The sequence below is a fragment of the Lytechinus variegatus genome, chromosome 9 (assembly GCF_018143015.1).
Source record: "Lytechinus variegatus isolate NC3 chromosome 9, Lvar_3.0, whole genome shotgun sequence".
NCBI classification, from domain to species: Eukaryota; Metazoa; Echinodermata; class Echinoidea; order Temnopleuroida; family Toxopneustidae; genus Lytechinus; species Lytechinus variegatus.
In genome coordinates this window covers 16,458,158-16,481,532 of record NC_054748.1, presented here as the reverse complement: position 1 = coordinate 16,481,532, position 23,375 = coordinate 16,458,158, and the positions used below count along the sequence as shown (strand labels likewise).

Sequence of the window (23,375 nt, the reverse complement as noted above, 5' to 3'; positions counted from 1 at the left end):
AAAAGTAAAACATACATAGTAAAACATGTCAAGGGGTATAAAAAAAGGTTTGAAAAAACCCACACAAGTTCGAATCCCGATAATATTTCATTTCATTTACTTTACTTTTCCATTTCCAACAATCATTTTCATTTACAATATTTTTGTTACATACATCATGATTTTTTTTTAATCAATAAAACAAAGAAACTTATTATGTATAATAATCAAGATAACAGGTCGGAAACGGAGGAAGCTGCTAAAAAGCGAAGCTTGCAGGATGCAGCCTCCTATAACATATACGTATGAACAACAAAACACAAATACATGGTAGAAATTTGAACTTAAATCTATCTGAATGAATAGTTTAAAAGAAAAAAAAGAAAGAAATAGAAAATGAGAGAAAAAAAGCAAGATCAGTGGTCTCCAGATTCTTGCCCCGACACTCACAGCCAATATATACGGATCAACAGGAAAACGAAAAATATCGTATTTCACAGTTCGTAGTGCTGAGCGTTTACGAAAAATATAATGTATGAGTGATGAAGAGTTAAATAAAGTAACGAGTATCTTGGAGAAACTTTTTCAACTTGAATTCAACAGAATCAAGCCTTGGGGAATCTTTGATACTATTATTAAGAGTGCCCCAAAGTCGAGGGCCTTCGAAAGTGAAGATAGATTTGGCAAGAATTGTCCGGGGTAGAGGAAAATGAAATTCCTCGGAGTGACGTGTAGGGTACTTATGAATAGTTTTGTTTTTGTTAAATGAAGAATCAAAGATTGATGGTAGCATATTATTATTTGATTGATACATAAATTGACCCAAGTTATATTGATATGTTTTTACTTTTAAGATTTTATAATTGTAATATAATTACAATAATGTAGCATCAAGATGTAAACTTAAGTTTAAGAATCGGAAATACATAAAACAATGTGAATTACCATGGGACATAACATTTAGAGATTTATGTAAATAAGATTAAAAACGTTATATAAGAACAAAATTTTAAATAATTTTAGTTTTTAAGTTGTGTCCAATGGCTTGCGGAGTAAAAAAAAAAGTGGGGGGGGGCAAAGTCACCAAATTGTTATTTTTAAGCGTGTTTAGAGCACTCGGCTTATGCGGGGGGGGGGGGGGTTGCTGTTTTTTTTTATTTTCACCGAAATATTTTCTTTGGCAGATCACCTTAAAGTATATACCAAATTTCCTTTAACTTCGGATAGATTGGCACGCAAAAATTGTGTATAAAAATCCGCTGATTGTTAAAAAGATGTAAATTATTTGCTCCTGATTAGCTTTGCTTGCTTGCAAGTTGGTAAAAGCAGCGCAATAAAAAAAAATCAACCCCCTAGAATTTATTAACTTAGTTTGCAGTTTGTACGCCACTATTTTAAGGATCTTAATTAACATCAAGGTACTTACAACGAAACGAAGAGGCCTCTAATCAATCAACGAGTTTCGATCTAACAAAAAGAAAGTAATACAAAAATAGAGGGCTCATTAGTTTTCGTGTGAAAACTAATGAGTCTAGTGTGTCTTATCAATATTAACAATTTGTATTAAGGATGTGCTATGTCTCAATGGAACTATCGATGTTCATGGATAATGTGGCAGAAGATTAATGCTTGGTTGATACATTTGAATTATGACTTTATTGAGGTCAATGATTGAGTGTACCACTCGAACGGTACTTAATAATTCATTTCGAAATCGATACCATTGTTGCATTCTATGCCATGCATATACATGTATATATATATATTTAATTTTTGGAAAGCATGTTTTCACGTGAACAAAATTCCTTGTTTTCAGGAATTTTTTTCGCAGGATTTTCTGCATTTTATTGGATGGAATAAACAAAATAAGTTTACAATGCATGAACTATAATCCTAATATGGGCTAAAAACAACCAAGTAACAACTTTATAATGACATGAGATAGACATAAATACGATGTAGAGACAAAACTTAATGCAGGAAAAAGTCGGAATCAAATTATAGAAGCAAAAAAATAAAATGCTGAAACATAGCTCAGCAAAAATGAAATAAGTAAAAGATGGGAGACGGGGTATCTCGGTATTATTGTCGTGTTGGGGATGGGATCGGTAATTAGGGAAGCGTAATCAGGCGCGTACGCAAGGGGGGGGGGGGGGTTTCGGGGGTTCAACCCCCCCTTTCGTTTCCTTTTTTTTTGCTTGTCTCCCCAGAGGTCGGTCTGGTCAAGGAGTTATCGGGCAAGCGCCTGATAACTCCTTGGTCTGGTTACGGACAGTTCCCCTACCCAATAATGTATATGACAGCAATAATGAACAGAATCTCATGTTTCCGACGAAAAAAATAGAAAAAATTTCCGCTCGCTTCGTTCGCTCCATTTTATTATATCTTTTATTTCCGCATGTCGCCGACATGATCACGGTATCGCCATTAACAAGGCCATACATGATTATCATGATGTATACTTATGAATACAAGTGAACCAAGACAAAATATGTTTTACCAATATGAAAACCAAAATGACGGAAAACGCTAAAATGTCGGTTAGCTCGCTCCGCTCGCTCGTAATAATTTATGAAATTCCACAAGTATCTAGTCTCCTGTTCAAGGCCGTATTATGAGTGTTACGAATAGAAGGACATGTAGCATCGACTAATACTTGATTTACTAACAAACTATTGACAAGAAATGTATGTTTTGACGGGAAAACGCGAAAATTTCGGCTCGCTCACTCCGCTCGCTCGTAATCATTTATGAAATTTCTTAAGTTTCTAGTCTCTTGATCAAGGCCATATCATGAGACTTACGAGCAGAAGGACATGTATCATCAACTAATATGTAATCATTACCAACAAGCTATTGAGAAGAATTGTATGTTTTGACGGAAAAACGCAAACATTTCGGCTCGCTTGCTCCGCTCGCTCGTAATTATTCATGACATTTCTCAAGTTTCTAGTGTTCTGATCAAGGCCATATCCAGGCGCGTAGCCAGGGGGGCGGTCGCCCCCCAAAAAACGTCCCCAAAAAGAAAAAAAAAAGAAGGGAAAAAAGGAGAGGAGAAAAGGAAAAGGGAAGGAAGGAAAGGGAAAAAAGGTAGCTTTGTGTTTTTTCTATTTATTCTTTATTTTTTTCTCAAAAGAGAAACTCCTTCACTCTTCTTGCCTTAAATTCATATATGAATTTTGCTTCCGCGCGGTTAAATGACAATATTGAAGTTCTCCATTGTTCCCCCACCTTTTCTCTAACCCTGTTTTTCCACCTCAGCTATGTGCTTCTTGCCAGTTAAAGTTAAAATTGTATACATTAGGGCATGAATTTGAGTAAGGTTAGGCCGAAGTAAATGTATGAAGTGCAAGTGACTGGGGCTGGTGTGTGAGTCATACTTCTTCCATGAAGTAAGCTGACGTCACTGAGGGTTGGTCTTTTTATGGTCAAGGCTTAGCAGTTAAATGGTATTGGGGGTTTAGGGATTCTTAGATGACATTGGGGGAGTTTGTAAACAAGTGAGGGTGAATGACTGAAAGGATAACAGGAAGTTATATTCATACTACATAACGTTATGGCGCCACTCCATAGTTAGAACAAAAGAGCGAAGAAACCAAGAAAGATGGATTTTTTAAATTATTATTTTATTTTTTGGTGGTGGGAGTGGGGGAGTGCATGGTGACTGGAACACGAAACACTTGATCTTGTATCCGTTTCAAATTACAATCACTAATAATCCCGAACTCTTCAGATTTATTGTATTTTTAAACCTATCCCTTCTGCAGAAGGTACGATTTCAATGTTGCTGACGCCGCCGCCAGCGTCGGAAAAGCGGGACGTGCTGCTATATAGCCGAGACGATTTGGGCTTACAGCTGCCACTGCATTTACTATAACTATAGATTACTATCATAACCTTTACCTAAACACTACAAGCAACACTCATTGAATCAATTACCGTTATGTGTCAAAAACGAATTTGAAATTGAAAAGCCGCACAAAAACATTCATCACAGCCCCGGCCTTCGACAGCACTCATCATATGCTCATCAAATCCATAAATTTTCCCATATGCCCCCAACCACAAATGTCCTATGCCCGCCCCCTCTCATCCACAACTTCCATCACATGCTCCCCACATTCACATTTCCCATATCCCTCCATCCATAAAACTCATCTTATGCCCCCATACATCCACAACACTTACTTTCATCATATGCCATGGCCCTTGAAGTGTTTTGTGTATTATTCTCCATAGGAAGCGCCCCGCGATATTCTGCAAGACGTATTATAATGTAGCCAAAATGACTCATTTTTTTATTTTAGAAATTCTCGAGACTTTTTTTTTTCAAAGTTACATCAACATCCCCAATTAAAAGAAAAAAATCCCAGGGACCTGTCATACACCCATCCCAACATCCACAACTTCATGATATGCCCCCACCCCACAACTTCATGATATGCCCCGCCCCACAACTTCATGATATGCCCCCATCCCACCACTTCATGATATGCCCCCACCCCACAACTTCATGATATGCCCCCACCCCACAACTTCATGATATGCCCCACCCCACAACTTCATGATATGCCCCACCCCACAACTTCATGATATGCCCCCACCCCACAACTTCATATGTCCCCACCCAACAACTTCATGATATGCCCCCACCCCACAACTTCATGATATGCCCCCACCCCACAACTTCAGATCGTGATATGCCCCCACCCCACAACTTCAGGATATGCCCCCACCCCACAACTCCATGATATGCCCCCACCCCGAAACTTCATGATATGCCCCCACCCCACAACTTCATGATATGCCCCCACCCACAACTTCATATGCCCCCACCCCACAACTTCATGATATGCCCCCACCCACAACTTCATATGCCCCCACCCCACAACTTCATATGCCCCCACCCCACAACTTCATGATATGCCCCAACCCCACAACTTCATGATATGCCCCCACTCCACTTTTATGATATACCCTACCCCACAACTTTCATCATATTCCCCTACATCAATACCTATCATCATTTGTCCTTACTTCTACAAATTCATCACATACATACCCCCCCCATCATTAATTACTATTTAGTGCTTCAAAAAGTGAAAAATGAAGTGAACGAAGGCATCATCCAGAATTTAATCCAAAACCAAGTAAAACTCTCATGTATAAAAAAATAATTTCTTTTCAGTCAAAAATGTCCCAAGTGTCTTTTTTTGTTCTTTCTTTGTGATTTTTTTTTAAATCTATATGAACAATGTTAAATACTACACACATCAAACTTCCTGATTTCTTTTTTTTTAAATAAGACCTTTCTAACATCAACCAATGTCTTTGAAGTGAAGCCTCCTCTATATCAATCGAACAAGAAAGCAAAGCAATTAAAAAAATGACAAGAATTCCATTTTCATGATTTCATTTATTTAGCACAAAAGCCAAATATTTACTTTTTTTGTACAATATGTACAGCTGTACAATAGAATGGTAGAAAAAATAAATTTACATTATCATACAAATTAATAAATTAATGCACATCATATCAATCATCTCTCTCTTTTTATATGTACTTGTAAAAGGATGGTGTGCTTAAACCGGGAAAATTATATCAAACAGGCGTGTGAATGGTCAGAAAAAAAAGATCTGAAAAAAGCTGGAGTGTTGAAAAAGTCTGAAATAAAAAGAGCTCCCATACTTCTTGTACACAGGAAAGCCAAAAGTAAGCTGAAATTATGCTGAAAATCATAACAAAAAAATCTGAAATCAGATAAAAATCTGAACGCTCACAGCCCTGATCAAAGTTCTTTGGAAGCACATAGGATTGTTTTCTGATGTGATGGGCGCTTTACAAAAATTGGTAATTATTGTTATCATCAATATTGCATATAACAAGCAAAATAGGTTTTTGTTCTTTCATATAAAGTAAATAAATCAGAAAAATACATTAGATACGAAAGACATGCATGCACCTTTAAAATAGCAAATATTTAAATGAATATAAGAACTTGGTCATTTCTCATTCATTCTATAGGAATTAAAATGACTGAGAATAATGACTTACCACCAAATAAGTGGCATAAACATGTTCCAGTTGTGCATCAAGTTGTGAAAAATTCATGAAAACTCAAAAGAATCCAAGAATATTCAAAAGAAAGGTTGAATATTAAAGGTGAATAGACACCCTTAAATCTTTTTCAAAGTGATAACCATGTACATGTACTTGCCATTTTTCAATAGAAAATGATCTCCATTAATATTTACTTTCTTTGGATGTAACTTTCCCTACGATATCATCCAAGTCAGGGAAATGCTTGACTTTACAACAGTGGCTTAAATAAATAAGGTTTGGGATGACACGATGATACAGATTACTTGGTAAAGCCATGGTGTACTTTCCTTCTGCAAGAAATTGATCCACACTGTCCTGCACTCGACCCAGGTGAGGTACATGGGTACCTGGCAGGAATTAATTCCTTGAAATGCTTGTGCGCTGTAAAAGGCTCGCCCGGCTAAAGCCAGGGTAATTCTCTCCTAGTCCCACTAGAAGGGCCTGGAGATGTTACATGTATTGTGCTACATGTACAACCCTGGAAAGCGGGGTGCTGGGGTATTCTGGGGTGATATTTTGGTTGGTATGCACATTAGGCTTCGTTTACAATATCATCTCAAAAATGAGATTCACATAATCGTTTTATTTAAGAGAAGACGTTTGGAAAGAATCACCCCTATTTTCTACAAACCAGCACCCCCCGAAATCGTTCCCACGCCCCTCGTTACATGAATGCGAGAACTGAAAACAAATAATATTATTATTATAACTTATTGTTAGTTCTTCATGAAAGTCCTTGCCTTGAGAGGGGGCAGTATGGTACCCTGTCCGAGCTTCATATTGCTATTATTGAGATTCCCCTTCAACGCCCCCCTAATTGGTAATGAGGCAGAGAGGGGGTGCTGACGATCGACCCCCTGGTTCTGAGCGTTCGAGCGGAGGGCTGCCTGGGCAAAGAGCCCCTTGCGGTGGGAGCCTCTGACCTTCTGGGTGATAGCTCGTACCAGATCCCTGGCGTGCTTCAGGCTGTGAGCTGTAGGTGGAAGGGGGAGGTGGATAGAATTTTATATATAATGCTATTCGGGGGAAAGCATTTATGCAGGGGATAAGGGCAATTTCACCCTCAAAATGCTCAAGAGGCTTGGAAAAAATAAAAACAAGCCCCCATTTACTTCAATGTTAAAGATTATCCAATGATTATTGATACGTCCGTTTGCTTCATTACAAATTTTAAAGCAAAAAGTGCTATGATATACACATGTATGTAGATACATAATCCATTTTCTCTGTGAAATTGACAACAATGAACTCTTCAAATCGTCTCTGAAAACTCACATATTTCAGCAGATGTGTAGAGCCTATGAATGTTTTTTAACCAAAATATGGCACAATATAAATGCTGTGGATCATGATCATCATCTTACATACATGTATACTAAAACAGTTCATCTACACCAGCACTTCTCAACCTTTTCTTACTCAAGGACCACTTTGACTCTCAGATTTTTTTGAGGCCCACCAACCAAAATTTTAAGAAAGCGATGTGACTACTTGTCTCGACTCAAAGATAGACAATGAATATAATGAGCATATATAAAGTGCATATGAATTTCAGTAGTCCAGCCTTTGAGCCCCTCCTCTAAACATATACATGTACAACCATTACAATATTGAACACAAAGCTCTGAAGCATGTTCGAAACGAACAGTTCAAGAACTGCCTTCGCAAAGGTCCGGTAAATGGGCGACAATTACGGTAACTAAATTCTACACAATATGCATACATGATAAGGTTCACATCAAAGTTAGATTGAAACCATCATAATGTGTATGCATATTGCAACATGCATAAATCATACTTTAGCTTTGTTTCAACATGTCCACTTAGACCGATCAACAACATATTCGGGCTGTCGGACAGGTCCAGGTATGTGAAAATAATATAGTTTTCCCCCATTTTTTTTCTTCCTCTGGAGCTTCTCGCAGCCCACCTGGGAGAGCTTCGCGGCCCACTGTTTGAGAAGCCCTCAATCTACACCACATTACATCTTGTGCATTGCAATGTAGTTTGGATATATGTATATACCCTTAATATAGAAAGAAAAATGATTAAAAATAGAGGAAAAATCTTACCTTTTAGCCTAGCCTTGACCTCATCTGTAAAGAACCCACATTCTAACCACTCATCAAAGTCAATGATGCAGTCAAATGCAGTCAAACCTTGGATATTCTTATGCCTCACGTTGGCCCCTGTATATTTGTAATGAAAAATAAAATCAGACATCATAGTCCCAAATATAGTAACAAATTGGAAATGCAGAAGTCAATGTACAGTCAAGTAAAGAATGGGTGAATAATATTACTAATGTATTACATTGTAGTTCCTGTAATTATTCATTCCCTACTTGAATGTAAAGTGATATTACTTTTCGTTGAAAGTTGGACTGCAAACCAACTTGGACAATTTAATATGCATGACAGTAATACATTTAGCAGCATTACAGGAATCTTGCAATCAATGACAAAACAACCTTACGGCTCCTAATTAATCATAAGACTTTAAAATAATTGCAAATCATTTCTTCTCTGTTTCTTGCTTGTATTTGCTTTAGGATGTTGATATATTTTTACCTCCATTCAATAAGACACTAGCTGCGAAGTAATTGTTGGACTGGGTAGCGAAGAAGAGAGGGGTGCAATTATCATCATTGACCGAGTCTAAGTCTGCACCGTACTCGATGAGAAGCTCCAATATATCAGTTGGTCCTGTCATCCCAGCAGCATAATGGACTGGTCTGATAAAGCAATACACAAATGTAGAAAGTAGGGAGATGGAAAGGAATGTTCCACTCTATGGTAGGGGGGGTTTTGTGAACAACTTGAAAAACTCAAGAAATCTGTCGTAAATAATTGCTTAAAATAATGTACATGAAAAGGCATTTATGCAAATCACACTGTAAAGCATTATCATGAATGAAAAAATGATAAAAGAGAGTTAACTTAAATCAATTTCAATTAATATTTAGAAATTATGTTTTAGATGGCAAATTGCTTAATAACAAGCCTTCTGTGATATGACTTCTTGTCCTGGTCAGTATACTTAACTTTCATTGGCAACATATATGTATACAAGTATATATTTATCTTCAAGTTCATATACACATAACATGATATGCATACATGTATTTCCCCAAGCATATATTATTGGGAAAGATAACTGCAATTTATCATGCATTTTACAAAGTAAAACTGTTATAAAAAAAAGCAAACAGATTTGGTTGTTTTGCAATTCGATAAAGGTGGAGATTGGTGGCAACAGAGAAATGAAAGGAGCAGTCTTCATAAATTCATTCACACTTGGAAGTGGAACTACATGCAGCGAATATTAACCAGTATTTGATAGAATAGAAATCAAGAGGGAAAAATATTGATGTTAACAGTAAAAAAGAAAGACGTTGTCATGCAATCTAGATAAGAAAATGAAAAGCACAGGATAGTGGGCATCCATGCAGAATTCTGCAGAAAAGAAAATATAAAGGTTAGCACAAAGTCAAGAGAGTAGCAAATTAACATGCATTGATATGTGCAGAGATGGTTCTATATAATGACATTTGCTCCTACTGAACATGCACTTAGAGGGTTCTACATAACTTTTTAGAAGCACTTGCCTGGTCGGGCAAGTGAATTTTTAAGTACTTGGGATGTACTTGCCCCAAAAATTATTCCACTTGCAAGAAATAAAAATCCTTGGAAAAAGTTTTACCTCTTCAGAAGAAAGTTTTGCGGTTTTATTAAAGCCATTGATCTTTTTCTCTCTCGACATGAACTGATCTACCTTGTATTTCTTTTTCAAAAGTGATTTTATCTTGCCTGCCATGACCAAAATTAGGGTCAATATCATATCATATCAACCCTAATTTTGGTCATTCTGTGAGAATTTTGCTTGCACAATTCGGGCAAGTAGTTTTGATCTTTACTTCAAAACACTTGCCCGACTCTAACTTTTACTTGCCCCAGGCAATCGGGCAAGTGCTTATGTAGCACCCTGACTTATTAAGCCAAACATAAACGTGAGCTTTGAAATCTGACCTTAAACTTATTCCTACCCCTCATATGGTTCTGAACTATAAACACTAGATCACAAATCTAACCCTCACTTCATAATCTTCAGAAAAATAAGAGATTTTATTGAAAGAGAAAATATATTTTATACAGAGAGGGCTATGTTTAACCCTATCTAGGCCGGGGGGGGGGGGGGCCTCGGAGGCCCCCCCCCTCAACAAATCGCGCAATATTTTCGCCGCGCGAAATTTTTTGTCCGCGCCACTCGCTGACTTTTTACTTTCAAGTCTTGCGCAACTTTTGAGACCAACTTTGCGTCCTCCGGGTATGTGGTTCCGAAATTACGCAACATTATGTAAGTGCATGTCAGACCGAAAATTGCTCAAAAACGTGATTTCGTGTACAAAGTCAATGCAAATTGTGTTTTCAACCAAAATTCATAAATGTATGATTATTTTTAGTTTTGCTGCTCTAAATGTATTTATTTTATGCTTTTTATGATCACAGAAGAGTCCCCAACAAATTTCATTGAAAAAACAATGAAAAACAAAAGGTCAAAAAACAAAGAAATACATAAGAAATTGCAAAAAACAATAAAATACATAAGAAAATTATTTGATATCGCAATTTTTTTCATGTACACTTGCTAAGAACACCACAAAGAGTTTCTATACCAAAAATTAGTACATTTGGAGCTTTATTTAGGGAGTTAGAGGAAAAAGTATGATTTTGCATACTAATTACGCATAAATTAGCATAATCACTTGATAGCGACTCACATGAAAAAAATTACTATACATTCTTGGAGATTATGTCCCAGGCAACCAGCATGCCAATTTTCGGCGCGATCGCGCGGTCGACGGCCGAGATCTTAGGGGGGGCCTGGGAGGCCCCCCCCGGCCATATGAACTCCCAAAATACCCCGGCCTAGATAGGGTTAACAAAGAGGCGCAATTCATTTTTAAACTACAGAAACAAGATGAACATAAGTAAACAAAATGAGGTATAATAGACTGAATTGTAATGCAAAAGATTGATTTATCAAGGTTCACAGGCCTTATTCATTCCCCATAGACTCATGTGTTAAATTGGCACTTTTAAAAATTTCATAAAAAATAAAGATGAAATTTGGGGGTCGAATGTTTACTACCAGTGAATAGGATATATATCTGGCAATCCATATCTGACCAGAAAAGGGTCCCTCGACTGGCTCATTTTAAAAATAAATGGGCGTGTTTGAAGACACCTTCGGGAGGAGCAGATTTATCACCTCAAATAGCAAAATAGCCCTAATCCTTCCGCCAGTCAAAATATAGTCCTAAATTGGTGATATTTCTTCCCAATTTGGGAAAAGGAAGTTCAGTAATTACCAAAAATAGAATCAGTGTTAGATGGGCAATCATATGCATACACTTTGTCAATCAGCCACATCAAAATAAAAAAAATAGCAATGGGTTGGCTCGAATGAATATCTATGGCCTGCCACTCGTGATTAGGCCCGTGTAACCTCAAGAGCCTAAACAAGCTTCCTCTGTCAAACTGCACACTAGTGATGCGCACTGGATTGGCCCGAATCTGAGGAGAAACAGCATTGGAATGAAGGTCGTCTAAACGCTGATTCTGTGATATTGTGATTCATGTTTGTGATTTGAATCACGATTCAAATCATGATTCTGGCGTGAGGTCACATAAACACAGCCTATAATGGTTAAACGAGTATGTCATAATGAGCAAATCCCCCCCTCTAAACACATACATGGTCTAAATGTACAGTAGTATTATGTTATTAGTCATTCATAAATCTTTGAAATAGGCCAAAATCATGCAAATGAAATAGAGGAAGGAAAATATCAAACAAGGTGTAAAAAGAGTGAAAATTTTTCATGCACGTGCCTCAAAAACCTCTGATTCAGGAAACAAAGATATAGGGTGGATGGAGGCACAGAGATACTAGATGATGAATTATCTTGAAATTTGGACTAACAAAATATTAACATATTGATGTGTGTTTCTTTTAATTTAACCATTTATATTTTTTTATTAATTTTATCAAAAGGTCCATCAAAATGCTTCATTCTTCTTCTTCTAAATTTCAAATTAGTAACTTCCTCTTTTAAATTTCTAGAAAAAATTGGATTAAACTAACGTTTGCAATGATAAAAACTTAATATATTTTCAATAGAGAATTTGTTTTTTGGTGTAGAACGACAAATAACATCTGATTTTTAAATTTTTTTCTAATGCAATACTTCTTTCTTTTTTACATGTACATGTACAGTATGTCTCATATCCTTTTTCTTTTTTCGATTTCAATTGCTAATATTTCAAACAAATGCCACAGACTATAAGCAACTTTGAAAGAGTTTAATAAGGTTATTAGTGAACTGAAAATGTTCACAAAATAAATTCATCATCTAGCATATTTTGATAAAAACATAGATAAAGGAAAGGATAAGTTTGGCAGACCATCCTTACTCTTTACGCTTTGTGTGAAGCATCATTCCTGCCGCATAATGCAAAGGGCTACACAAAACACCAGAACAAAGTTTTAAAGAACAAAAAAAAAAAGCAACACAAACAAAAAAATGAAACAGAACATAATAGATATTGTAACAATGTAATAATTGAAGTTGGAGAGTTTAATCAGTTGTCACACGATGGTTCAAAAGTAGGAGAGCTACATTTGAACCATCATGTGGCAACTACATGTAACTTCCTCCATCACTCCTATGAACCTTTTCAACTTCGATGTAAACGTTATAAAACCACATTAAATTTTCGTTTAGAGAAATTTAATATAAAGGAAGCCTTTATCAAACTGATAGATTTTTGTGCAAAATGATAGTAACAATAACACCCCAATGGGTGTGCAAGTCACATATGTGCTGATATATAATGGTTTTAAAGGGGAATCCAACACAAATAAAAACTTTTTATAAGGAAAAGAAAAATCAGACAAGTTGATCGGTGAAAGTTTCCACAATATTGGACAAACCAAAAGAAAGTTATGAATTTTTAAAAGTTGTAAATATTGGTAATCACTACATACATGGAGGCTTCAAATTGGCCGCATATGGGATGTCATAGTGATGTAAGGCAAGGACTACTCTTCCATGTACTCCAATACATATTATGGCTTAAATGTAATTTTTCCTTAAAGTTTTATTTCAAATTACATTTTTCTTTTCTGAGGACATAACAATATACTATCTGGGTTATATTTAGATTACTGCCCCAGTGGAATGGGTACTTAGGAGAAACCACAAATCCCTGATAATAAAGTACATGGCCTATAGGAAAGTTGTCCTTGCCCCTTGTCATAATTTACTTTCCCAGTTGCCAATTTGAAATCTACATATTATTAGTATTAGTGATCTCAATTTTAAAACAGCTATAACTTTCTTATTGCTTGTCCGATTTCTTTCAAACTTTCACCATTCTGTTTAATTTATTTTTCTCCTTCCCAACACAACATTTTATGGCCATTGCTGGATTCCCCTTTAATGCAGCACACACTAACAATGGTACATGTAGTTGACAAAAGCATAACAAAGAATTTAGACAAATCACATGACCTGAAATTTGTCAACAAAACTCAACATATATCTCAACAACAAACTACCAAACTGATGTAAATTTGATGAAATGAGGGCAAAAGCTGCAATGTGCATACACCACGATATACTGTATAATGCGTTGTTGAAGACCATCTAAGAATATAAAAGCCAGGATCAAGCTTCAACTACATATGTACATGTACTTGCAGTTTGCAATGCTAATATGACTTTTTTTGTCTTACTGATTTCTTTTCTTGACATGAAGGCCAACTTGGGAGTTGAAAAAGTTTGACAGAAAATTGGAACAATGGATGGAATTGATTTAAGTCAGAGAAAAGAGCAACATGTATGCACGTGATATTATCAAAGGGAAAGTTCACTTTAGTGATATGTTCGTTTTACTAAAAACAGACAAAAATGTTTCACAAATTAATTATATATTAATTATAATCCTATTCAACAAATTTTTTTATCAAGCTTTCGTAAATATTTTTTTCTAATTTTTCTGCTTTTATTAAAACCAACTTATTGCCAAGGAGAACTTCCCCATTAAGATTGTTGTCTGATGAGGAATAGATAATAAAGCAATTTCATAAACCAAACTTGCCCAAACACACACACATCCACACCTACCACCGTAATACCGAGCAAAAATATGAAAATCTAATTTGTGGTCAAGTCTAGCCCAGAAAAATGTTGATTTAAATAAATAGAGAAAAATCAAACTAGCAGAACGCTGAAAATTTCATCCACATCGAATAAAGAATAAGAAAATCATGGCATTTTGAAGTTTACCTAATTTTTCACAAAAAAGTAATATGCACAACTCAGTGATATGCAGACGAGTCAGTCGATGATGTCCATCACTCACTATTTCTTGTTTTTTTATTGTTTGAATTATACAATATTTCATTTCTACAGATTTAAAAATAAGGAACAACTTGACTGAATCATATAGTATTAATCCATGCTTATTCCACATGTTCAGGGAGGAATTAATCATTTTTTCACTTGGCAATGAGGGGAAAATCAGAATATTTCATATAATAAAATACAAAAGAAAAAGTTAGGGGATGACACCATCAGTCTCCTCATTTGTATATCGACCAGGACGTGCATATAACTGTTTTGTGATATTAAAGCGAAACTTTAAAATGTCATAACATTCCTATTTTACATCCGATTTTGATGAAATTTTCAGTGTTATGCATGTTCGATTTTTCTCTTTTTATTCAAATCAACTTTTTGTTGGGGTGGACTTTTCCTTTAGCCAAAAGATATCATACTGTACATAAAAATAGGGCAATTGACCAATGTACAAGCAAGTGCTGATTCATCCCAAACAAAGCCAGCAAAATTTTTACCAAATTCTTCCCCCGAGAGGCATTCATAACATCCTCAAACCTATATACACACAGTATAACAGAAATATCAGTCATTCTGATTCTATTACAATTCATGATCATTATCTAAAGTGATGGGTAATAAATGAGACTTACGTGTTGCCTCCGGCGTATCTTTGGTCTAGATCCGCTCCATGCTTGAAGAGAAACCGCATGATGTCCAGACGCTGCTTACTACATCAAACAAACAAAAACATCACATATTAGTGAAGAAAATAAGATTTATCTTTGTGCACTGTCAAATAATATATTTCAAAGCAGATCAAAAATACATGTACAGTACCTACACAAAGAAACAAGCAAATAGAACACATCAAGATGGTGAAGAAACGATAAGGTTTTCTTTTTGGAAATTGTCAAATGCCATATTCAAAGGGGATGAACGAATACATACAAATGATAAAGAAGCATTGAGCATTGAAAACTATCTCCTTTTAGAATTAGAATTGAAGGATTTTAAGGGAAATTCAGCTTGACAATAAATTTGTCATAATACAAGCAGAAGTTAGATTGGTGAAGGTTTGATGAAAATTCATCCAGAAATAAGAGATTAATGACATTTTTCACTTTTAATCTGTGATGTCATATGCAAACGGCTACCCAATCGTGTAAAAAAATTCCTTGCATTCCTTTCTTTCTTAACCCTTCGCATGCTGATGTTGCAATTTTGCAAATTCTTACAATCGAATTAAACAATCGTAATAATCATTTTTCTCCCCTACATTCAAATTAGATAATCAAATAAAAGGCACTAATTTTTGTATCAATGATGCAATACGGAAATCTTGAATAAAATAAAATCAACATGGAAACAATTGTCATCATTATCCCCCCCAAAAATTAATTCAGTGTGCAAAGAGTTAATGGAATAGAAGGAATACAAATATTTTGCACAGAGAATGGGATACGAGATGACATATCTGATGATCAACTCACTGGAAAAGTAAAATCACATTATTAATTGCTTGAGAAAATAGCAGCCAGTATGGAGGAGCTGCTTAAAATTGAAAAATCACAACTTTGTTAATTTTTTTAAATTGATTTTCATCAAATGTTCACCAATTTTTAAAAAGTTTTTTATCAGGGTGTAACCTCACTCTTTTACGAATCAAGCGTGCTGGCAGGAGAATCCCTTTAATCAATCAAAGGGCACTAGCGCACTAAGCACCTGGTGCAAAATTGACTTTTGGTAAGGCATCAATCCTCATTATCAGGTCCATCGGAGAGGACCTTAAACCGTCAGTCCTCTGGTTGCTTGCTTACAAGCATTCACGCTTTTTTAGCAATCAGGCAAAAAATAACCACCATTTTCTGATTTTTTCCAATCCATTCAGTAATATCTCAGTCACCTTTCCCACACGGCGGCTGTACGGCAAGTCCCAAACAGCCGTTTTCATTTTTTTTTTATACCAGCTACTGTATTTACATACAGGTGATTGAATAATAACGAATAAAACAGAGGTTTTTGACTAGCCGTACAGCCGCCATTGGGGAACTGTGACTGAGGTATAGGCAACCAGTAAAGTAGTATGTCATACCTTTTAATCTGCTCTGTCAGTAACCTGTGGACAAGTATATCCTGCTCATGTTCTTTGAAGGTGAAACCTTGATCGATCAGCCACTCCCCGCACTCCAGGAAATCATTGGCCAGGGAGAGGTGAGGCAGAGACGGAGGCGACTTGGGGTCTTCCTTCTCCAGGCTCGCTCGTATGGCGCCCTCTTTGGTAGCGTCTAGGTCAAGGAGTACCTGTATGGCGTCCTTCCTCCCCTGCATGGCGCAGCAGTGGATGGCCATCAATTCCTTGTGATTGCGATGGACCAAGTTGATGTTCTCTGATAACTAAACACAAAGAATAAGAAATGAAATATAAATAACAATTATATATTGAATGGCCTCAAGGGGAACATGAAATATATTGCCCGCAACAGAATCATATTGGCCCGAGTCTTTAGGAGAGGGCAATATAATTCTTCTAAGGCCAGACTATATTTGATACACTATGACCACTATGAAGCATATCTCTGTCTACGCATCCTCAAATGCCTGAATATGAGACCAGGGAATATATTTTGTGTGGTCTTTCCATGCAAAGTCAATACGCACATAGAGCACAAGTAAAATACAAATAATATACCTATTTCTTCCCGATATTTAGAAAATGTAGGGCAATACAGCTTTGTAAATGACCAGCTCAGATGTCTGATACAGGTAAGTATCAAATATTACATTTAATAATCAATAGTTACGTTTCTTTACATTGTTATCATTACCCCGTTCATCGGATTCTGGCATGTCAGAATACACTGTAAGCATTTCTCCACTCCCTGGGGAGCATTCCAACAAAAGTTCAAAGACTTTTATTGTTAGGCATACTACATAGGCTTTCACATCCTACCCGGGTAGCCATTTAACACCTGGGTGATGAGTGGCTAATTGTGGATTGACGCTTTGCACAAGGCCTTGGAGGAATTTGAACACATTATCTTGTCATTGCAAGGCGAGAGTCAGAACCACTACACCACAATGCTTCCACATTATACACTGGACTTTTTTTTATAGAATACACAAAGAAAAGTATACAATGATGCATGCAAATAAGTTCATTATACAATCTATCCTCACTGATAAAATATCCATGCAGCATAAAATGTATCAAATATGGAAGACCTTTCAACCAAACAAATTGCAAGAATCTTGAGTTATACAACATACGTTTATGCATGGGTTAAATTAAAAAGATTTAGATAAGGAAACCGTAGTACATGTAATTGTGATTGTAAATCTTGTATCTAGATGAAGTATTTAGAGAGAAGGTGCGTTTCCACTCACCAGTTGTTGTATACAGTCCATCTGTGTTGGTTGTCCTCCTTCCCCATAGCACTTCACATGGAGGGGCGTGTTCCCTTCACCATCAATAGCATTTAGCTTAGCACCATTTTCAAGCAGCAGCTTAAACAAGACAGAAATTGATATATATTCAGCATCATCAGCACAAAAAAATAGGGAGGTATCAAGAGATAGATGGAGAAAAAACATGCCGATAAGGAGAAGGAAAGAGAATGAAAGGAAAAATAAGGAAAACAAGAGAAGAAAATGGAAAAGGAGGTGGATGAGGAGGATGGTGAGGAGAAGTAGTAGGAGTAAGAGAAGGAAGGGGAGGAGAATCAAAATAATAAGAAGACGCAGAATAAGAAGTAGTAGAAGAAGCCGAGGAAGAAGAAAACGAAGGAGGTGCAGGAAGAAGAGGAGGAGAAGCAGGAGAACGAGGAGGAGTAGGAGAAGGTGGAGGAGAAGAAGAAGAATCAAAATTATAATAAGATGCAGAATAAGAAGAGGACAAAGAAGAAGAAAGAGGAGAACGAGGAAAAAAAGGAGGAGAAGGAGAAGAAAAAGTATAAGAACAACAAGGATAAAAAGAGCGAGAAGGAGAAGAGGAGCAAAAAAATCAGAAGAATCGGAAGAAGATGGAGGACAGAAAGAAGGATAGAGTACCAGGAGAAGAAGAGAAAAGAAGAAGAGATTAAAATGAAGAATAATCTCACCCTAATAGTTGGTTTATCCTTAGCTCTGTGTAGTGGTGTAGCACCTTTATAATCCCTTAGATTCACATCAACACGTTCTTTCAAGAGAACCTTGAGAACTGGAACAACACCAAAGTAGGCAGCTGTGTGGATCAATGTGCTACCATTGATGCATCTACAAAAATAAATAAGTAAAATTACAATAGCAATAATAATAATGTATAATAATAGTAACAATAATAATAATGATATTTCAATAATTATGATAAAATCAATATCAATAACAATTACTACTACTACTACCACTACTACAACTAAAAATGAAAATGATGATAATAATAATTAGTTATTGTAGAGCCTTAACATGAACAATTTACCATTCCTAGGTGCTTCCAAACGAATTAAAAACATGTATTTTTCCTGGCCTTAGCCAAATCATTTCTTAATCTAATTTTCTCTTTTGTTGTCATCTTTCTTTCTATTCAGACTTCCGTTTTTGCCCCACAATCCTCTTTCATTGCCCTACAATGTAATTTATTCAATGTATCATTTAAAAGAAGAGCCTTTTTGTTTACATCTGCAGTTCTATGCCATACCATTGATATTTGTGTGTTAAAGGTAAATTCCAGTTTTGGTAACGATCTCAAAATAACTTTTTACAGAATCTAATATAATGACCACCCAAGTATCTGTTTGTATGAATAAAAAATATGTGCCAAAGGATTCTGGAAGAAACTGTGTAATTGCTGAGAAATAACCAAAATAAGCGGGGATTCGGTCACTTCCGTCGGGTCTTTATACCAGGAATAATACACTGTCCCATGTGTGCCTATCTGTGTTGGCGATCTTCAGTGTGATCGTATTTCAGCTTAGATTTTATGATCACAAAGTTCAGTTTATGTAACTGTACCAGATCTAGATCCATGAGGATATAGTCATATTTAACCTTGGTTTACAGACTTTCTCACGAAATTATTGTTTTACTGCAACTAATATCATTTAGCTTTAAAAGTAGATTGTTTACTCGTATTGGCTTGTGACATAAATTTAAAATTTAAATTGCATTGGAAAATAGTTACGTAAATTGAATTGAATTAAAAATTACACTTGAAGATTTCAAAACTTTCTTTTTCCGATTTCATTCATCTTTTTAAATATCATACTTGCTTAATTTTTCAAAATATTTTGATGGAACTAAAATTTTGGTGGGGTGGATTTGACAATAGTTTTGTAACACCTCGATAGCGTTTTACCTGCTTCGTAAACTAGCAAACTTGCGTACTCCTGCGAAATGATCCTCTACAAGTCGTCTCAAGAGGGCGATATCACCTCTCATCAATCGGGGAATACAGTTCTGAAGATGATCGTAATAACCTGAAATTACATCAGCAAAAATCAATAACTTGAGATGAAAACTACTCTAAAACCACAACAACGATCAAAGGTTGTGTGTTTGAACCCTATCAAAGCCTGGCAACATTAGGCAAGGCATCAATCCACACTTTGCCACTCTCCACCCAGGTTTTAAATGGGTACGCACTCCCAGTAGGATGAAAAAAAAACTATTGTATTGGTTAGCAATTGATTTGGAAACTCTTCCTGCTTCCTTGGGAGTGGAAGACATGCAAACATTGTGTAAGCAACAATTTAATGATTGGGGTAATGATAAAATCATGTATATCTGTTCATATGGTATACACAGGTATCCATTCACCTTAACCCTAAATAGACTGGGGGGGGGCTGATTCAGCCCCCCCTCAACATTTTTCGCGTTAAATCTGCCGCGCAAATTTTTTTGACCGTGTCGCTCGCTGAATTTTTACTTTCAAGTCTCGCGCAACTTTTGAGACCAAAATTGTGAAATTACGCAACATTTCGTAAGTGCATGTAGACCAAAAATCACTCAAAAAACGTGAATTTGTGTACAAATCCAATGCAAATAGTGTTTTTAGCCAAAATTCATAAATGTATCATTATTTTTCCTTTTACAGCTTAAAATAAATTAATTTTATCTTTTTGATGGTCAAAATAAAGTCCCCAACAATTTCCATTAAAAAAACAATAAAAAACAAAAAGTCGAAATACAAGGAAATACATAAGAAATTCAAAAAACAATAGAATACATAAGAAAATAAATGAGATGTTGAAATTTTTTTATAATAGATTTAATCAGATACCTATCTAGAGTGTGTGAAACAAAAATTAGCATTTCAAGGGCATTATTTTATTAATTAGAGCAAACTTATGATTTTACGCATAAATTATCATAATTAATGAGACATGAAATTTTTTCCAGAATTTGATGTTATAGTTTTGTAGATAATGCCATGGGTAATGCGTGTGCCAATTTTCGTCGCGATCGACGGCTGAGATCATAAGGGGGGGCTGAATCAGCCCCCCCCGTCTTCTTAGGCATCAAAATAGCCCAGTCTATTTAGGGTTAAACATTGGTTGAGTGCGGCACAGTGTGGAAAAATTTCTTGCTGAAGGAAATGAACAACACTCCGCTTGTAAGGTGGCACGACATATGCTCCAGCGACATTTCCTCTGGTCTTGATATTTCTCAAGGCATATGGTTAGAGTTAGGTTTCAGAATAATGTAAAGATTAGGCTTAAAGGAGAATGAAACCATTGGAACAAGATAGCTTGTGTGAAAACAGAAAAATCAAAGAAACAGATCAACAAAAGTTTGAGAAAAATCGGACAAATAATGAGAAAGTTGTGAGCATTTGAATATTGTGATCACTATTGCTATGGAGATAGCAAATTGGTAATGCGACAAAGATGTGTGATGTAACTTGTGAACAACTATCCCCATTACTTTAGTATATATTTCACTTGATTTGCCTCTTTTATCATATCTATCCATAGATCATGTGTTCATTCTACATGAGGGCATGTAATACATATATTTTAAGAATACATCATGGATAAAGAGTTTGTATCATCATAAGAAAAAGCGAAAAGAAACATTTTGAGGGTATTTTATAGTCCACCAAAGGGAAAGTTGTTCACCAGTGACATCACACATCCTTGTCGCATTGCCAATGGGAGGATCTCCATAGCATTAGTGATTGCAATATTCAAATGCTCATAACTTTCTCATTATCTGTCCGATTTTTCTCAAACTTTCCTTATTCTTATTCTTTGATTTTTCTGTTTCTACACAAGCCTTTTTGTTCCAAAGGTTTCATTCCTCTTTAAGGTTTATGTAGTTTTGGAGGTTAAGTTTTACATTATTCTTCAGGGCAGATTTTCTATCAGAGCAATTGTCGCCAGAGAAAATGTCATGGAAAAGTTTGAAAGGCACCAGCAAATTGTGACACTTCCACTTGATTCCAAAACTTATTTGCAAATCAGATTTATTTTATTGATAGAGGGCATGGTTTGAAATGATTTTTTTTTAAGGTATCTATCTCTCTTATGATCGAAAAAGGAAAGATCCTAAAAGAGTGAATATATCATCGGCTTCTTACCTACTAACTCTGTTCTCTGTTCATCATTCTTAGAGATATCAAATGCTGTCTTTCCCAATTTATTCTTCATCCATATATTAGCTCCCCACTCTAGCAGAAGCTGAAAGAAACAGGTGGAAAAACATGTCATGAGCAGAACTATAGAGGGCGTAAGAATGGAAAATTATTTCATATTCTATAATGACTTTTTTTAAAGGCCCAATCAGTTAAGTAAAAAAATAAAATAAAAAGGCGGTATGAAAATTATTTCATATTCTAAAGTCTTCTTTTATAAAAGGCCCATTGGTAAAAAAAATAGTAAAAAGGAGGTATTTACCCGGGGGGGCCACTTCCATTCACGAGTGGATACCATGCGCGACCAAGGGGTCTCGAAAAGCACCCTAAACACGTAATATCCATATTCTGAAAATGAACCCCTTAACAAGTATTGGCGTGTGAAACCCTACCCTTAACAAGTATTGGAAACAAAACGATACTCTTGGCAAATATTCCCTGAAATGAACCCCTAAACAAGTACAGGAATGTTTTATTGTTACGGTTCCTTCGGTCGTCGGCTTTACCTTATTTGGTTTAGTACGACCCCACTTCTACACCTCGCGCAAATCGGACTCTAAACACGAAGTGTTGGGGCAAAAATGATCCTTTATAAAACATTTTAATTTTGTTTTATCATCCCCGCAAATTAGACCCTAAACACGTAATTTTCCTAGCGAAATAGATACCCTTTTTTCATTATTTTTGTGTTTTTGATACCCTTATCACGTTACGTACGTAACGTGCCCTATCGTGAAAAAGACATCCTTTTTACATGTTTTTTTGGTCGCGCATGGTATCCACTCGTCAATGTAAGTGGCCCCTCCGGGGTATTTACTGAAAAATGGCATCTAGCAGTGGCCCCCCCCCCCCTAAAAAAAATTGTTTCCATGACCAAGAAAATAAAGTAGAAAAGGAAAGAGAGAAGGGTGAAATATATCGTTTTCTGAATATGAAGTAAAAATCTACTACAAAATAAGAAATTTGTGTAAAAAAAAAAGCCAAAATTTTTGCTCGGTCGCTTTTCTCGCTCACAACTTTTTATCAATTTTATGCAATATGCCATTTGTAGCCCCTACAAAATATTTGGCTCATTACGACACTGGGGGTGATGAACTGAAAATAACCTTACCAGATGAATTAGGAAGACTTTCCACATTTGTATGGAAATACAGTCTTGAGAAAACAAACATACAATCCAATTCCAACACCTTGTCATGCTGCACTTTGTAGCCTTCTTGCAAGTGAAAATTTACCCAAAATAGGAAAAATTTTATGTCGAAGAAAATTTATTTTTTGCA

At 35.9% G+C, this 23,375-nt stretch overlaps 1 protein-coding gene across 3 annotated transcripts in view; it reads right to left on the bottom strand.

The window, feature by feature from the left end:
• Positions 1 to 5,380: 5,380 nt before the first annotated feature.
• The window catches only part of LOC121421087, a 43,984-nt gene continuing 25,989 nt past the window's right edge, over positions 5,381 to 23,375 (bottom strand). For 2 of the 3 annotated variants that reach the window (XM_041615700.1, XM_041615702.1), the window contains 10 exons: positions 22,042 to 22,141; positions 19,819 to 19,939; positions 18,587 to 18,740; positions 17,874 to 17,993; positions 16,582 to 16,883; positions 15,140 to 15,217; positions 12,559 to 12,606; positions 8,653 to 8,816; positions 8,155 to 8,271; positions 5,381 to 7,055 (listed from right to left, as the gene is read on the bottom strand). In XM_041615700.1, the coding sequence (XP_041471634.1) occupies positions 6,799 to 7,055; positions 8,155 to 8,271; positions 8,653 to 8,816; positions 12,559 to 12,606; positions 15,140 to 15,217; positions 16,582 to 16,883; positions 17,874 to 17,993; positions 18,587 to 18,740; positions 19,819 to 19,939; positions 22,042 to 22,141 (1,461 nt within the window). In that variant the 3' untranslated portion in view covers positions 5,381 to 6,798. The remainder of the gene's footprint in view (positions 7,056 to 8,154; positions 8,272 to 8,652; positions 8,817 to 12,558; positions 12,607 to 15,139; positions 15,218 to 16,581; positions 16,884 to 17,873; positions 17,994 to 18,586; positions 18,741 to 19,818; positions 19,940 to 22,041; positions 22,142 to 23,375) is intronic. The other variant, XM_041615701.1, reaches the window with a different exon arrangement.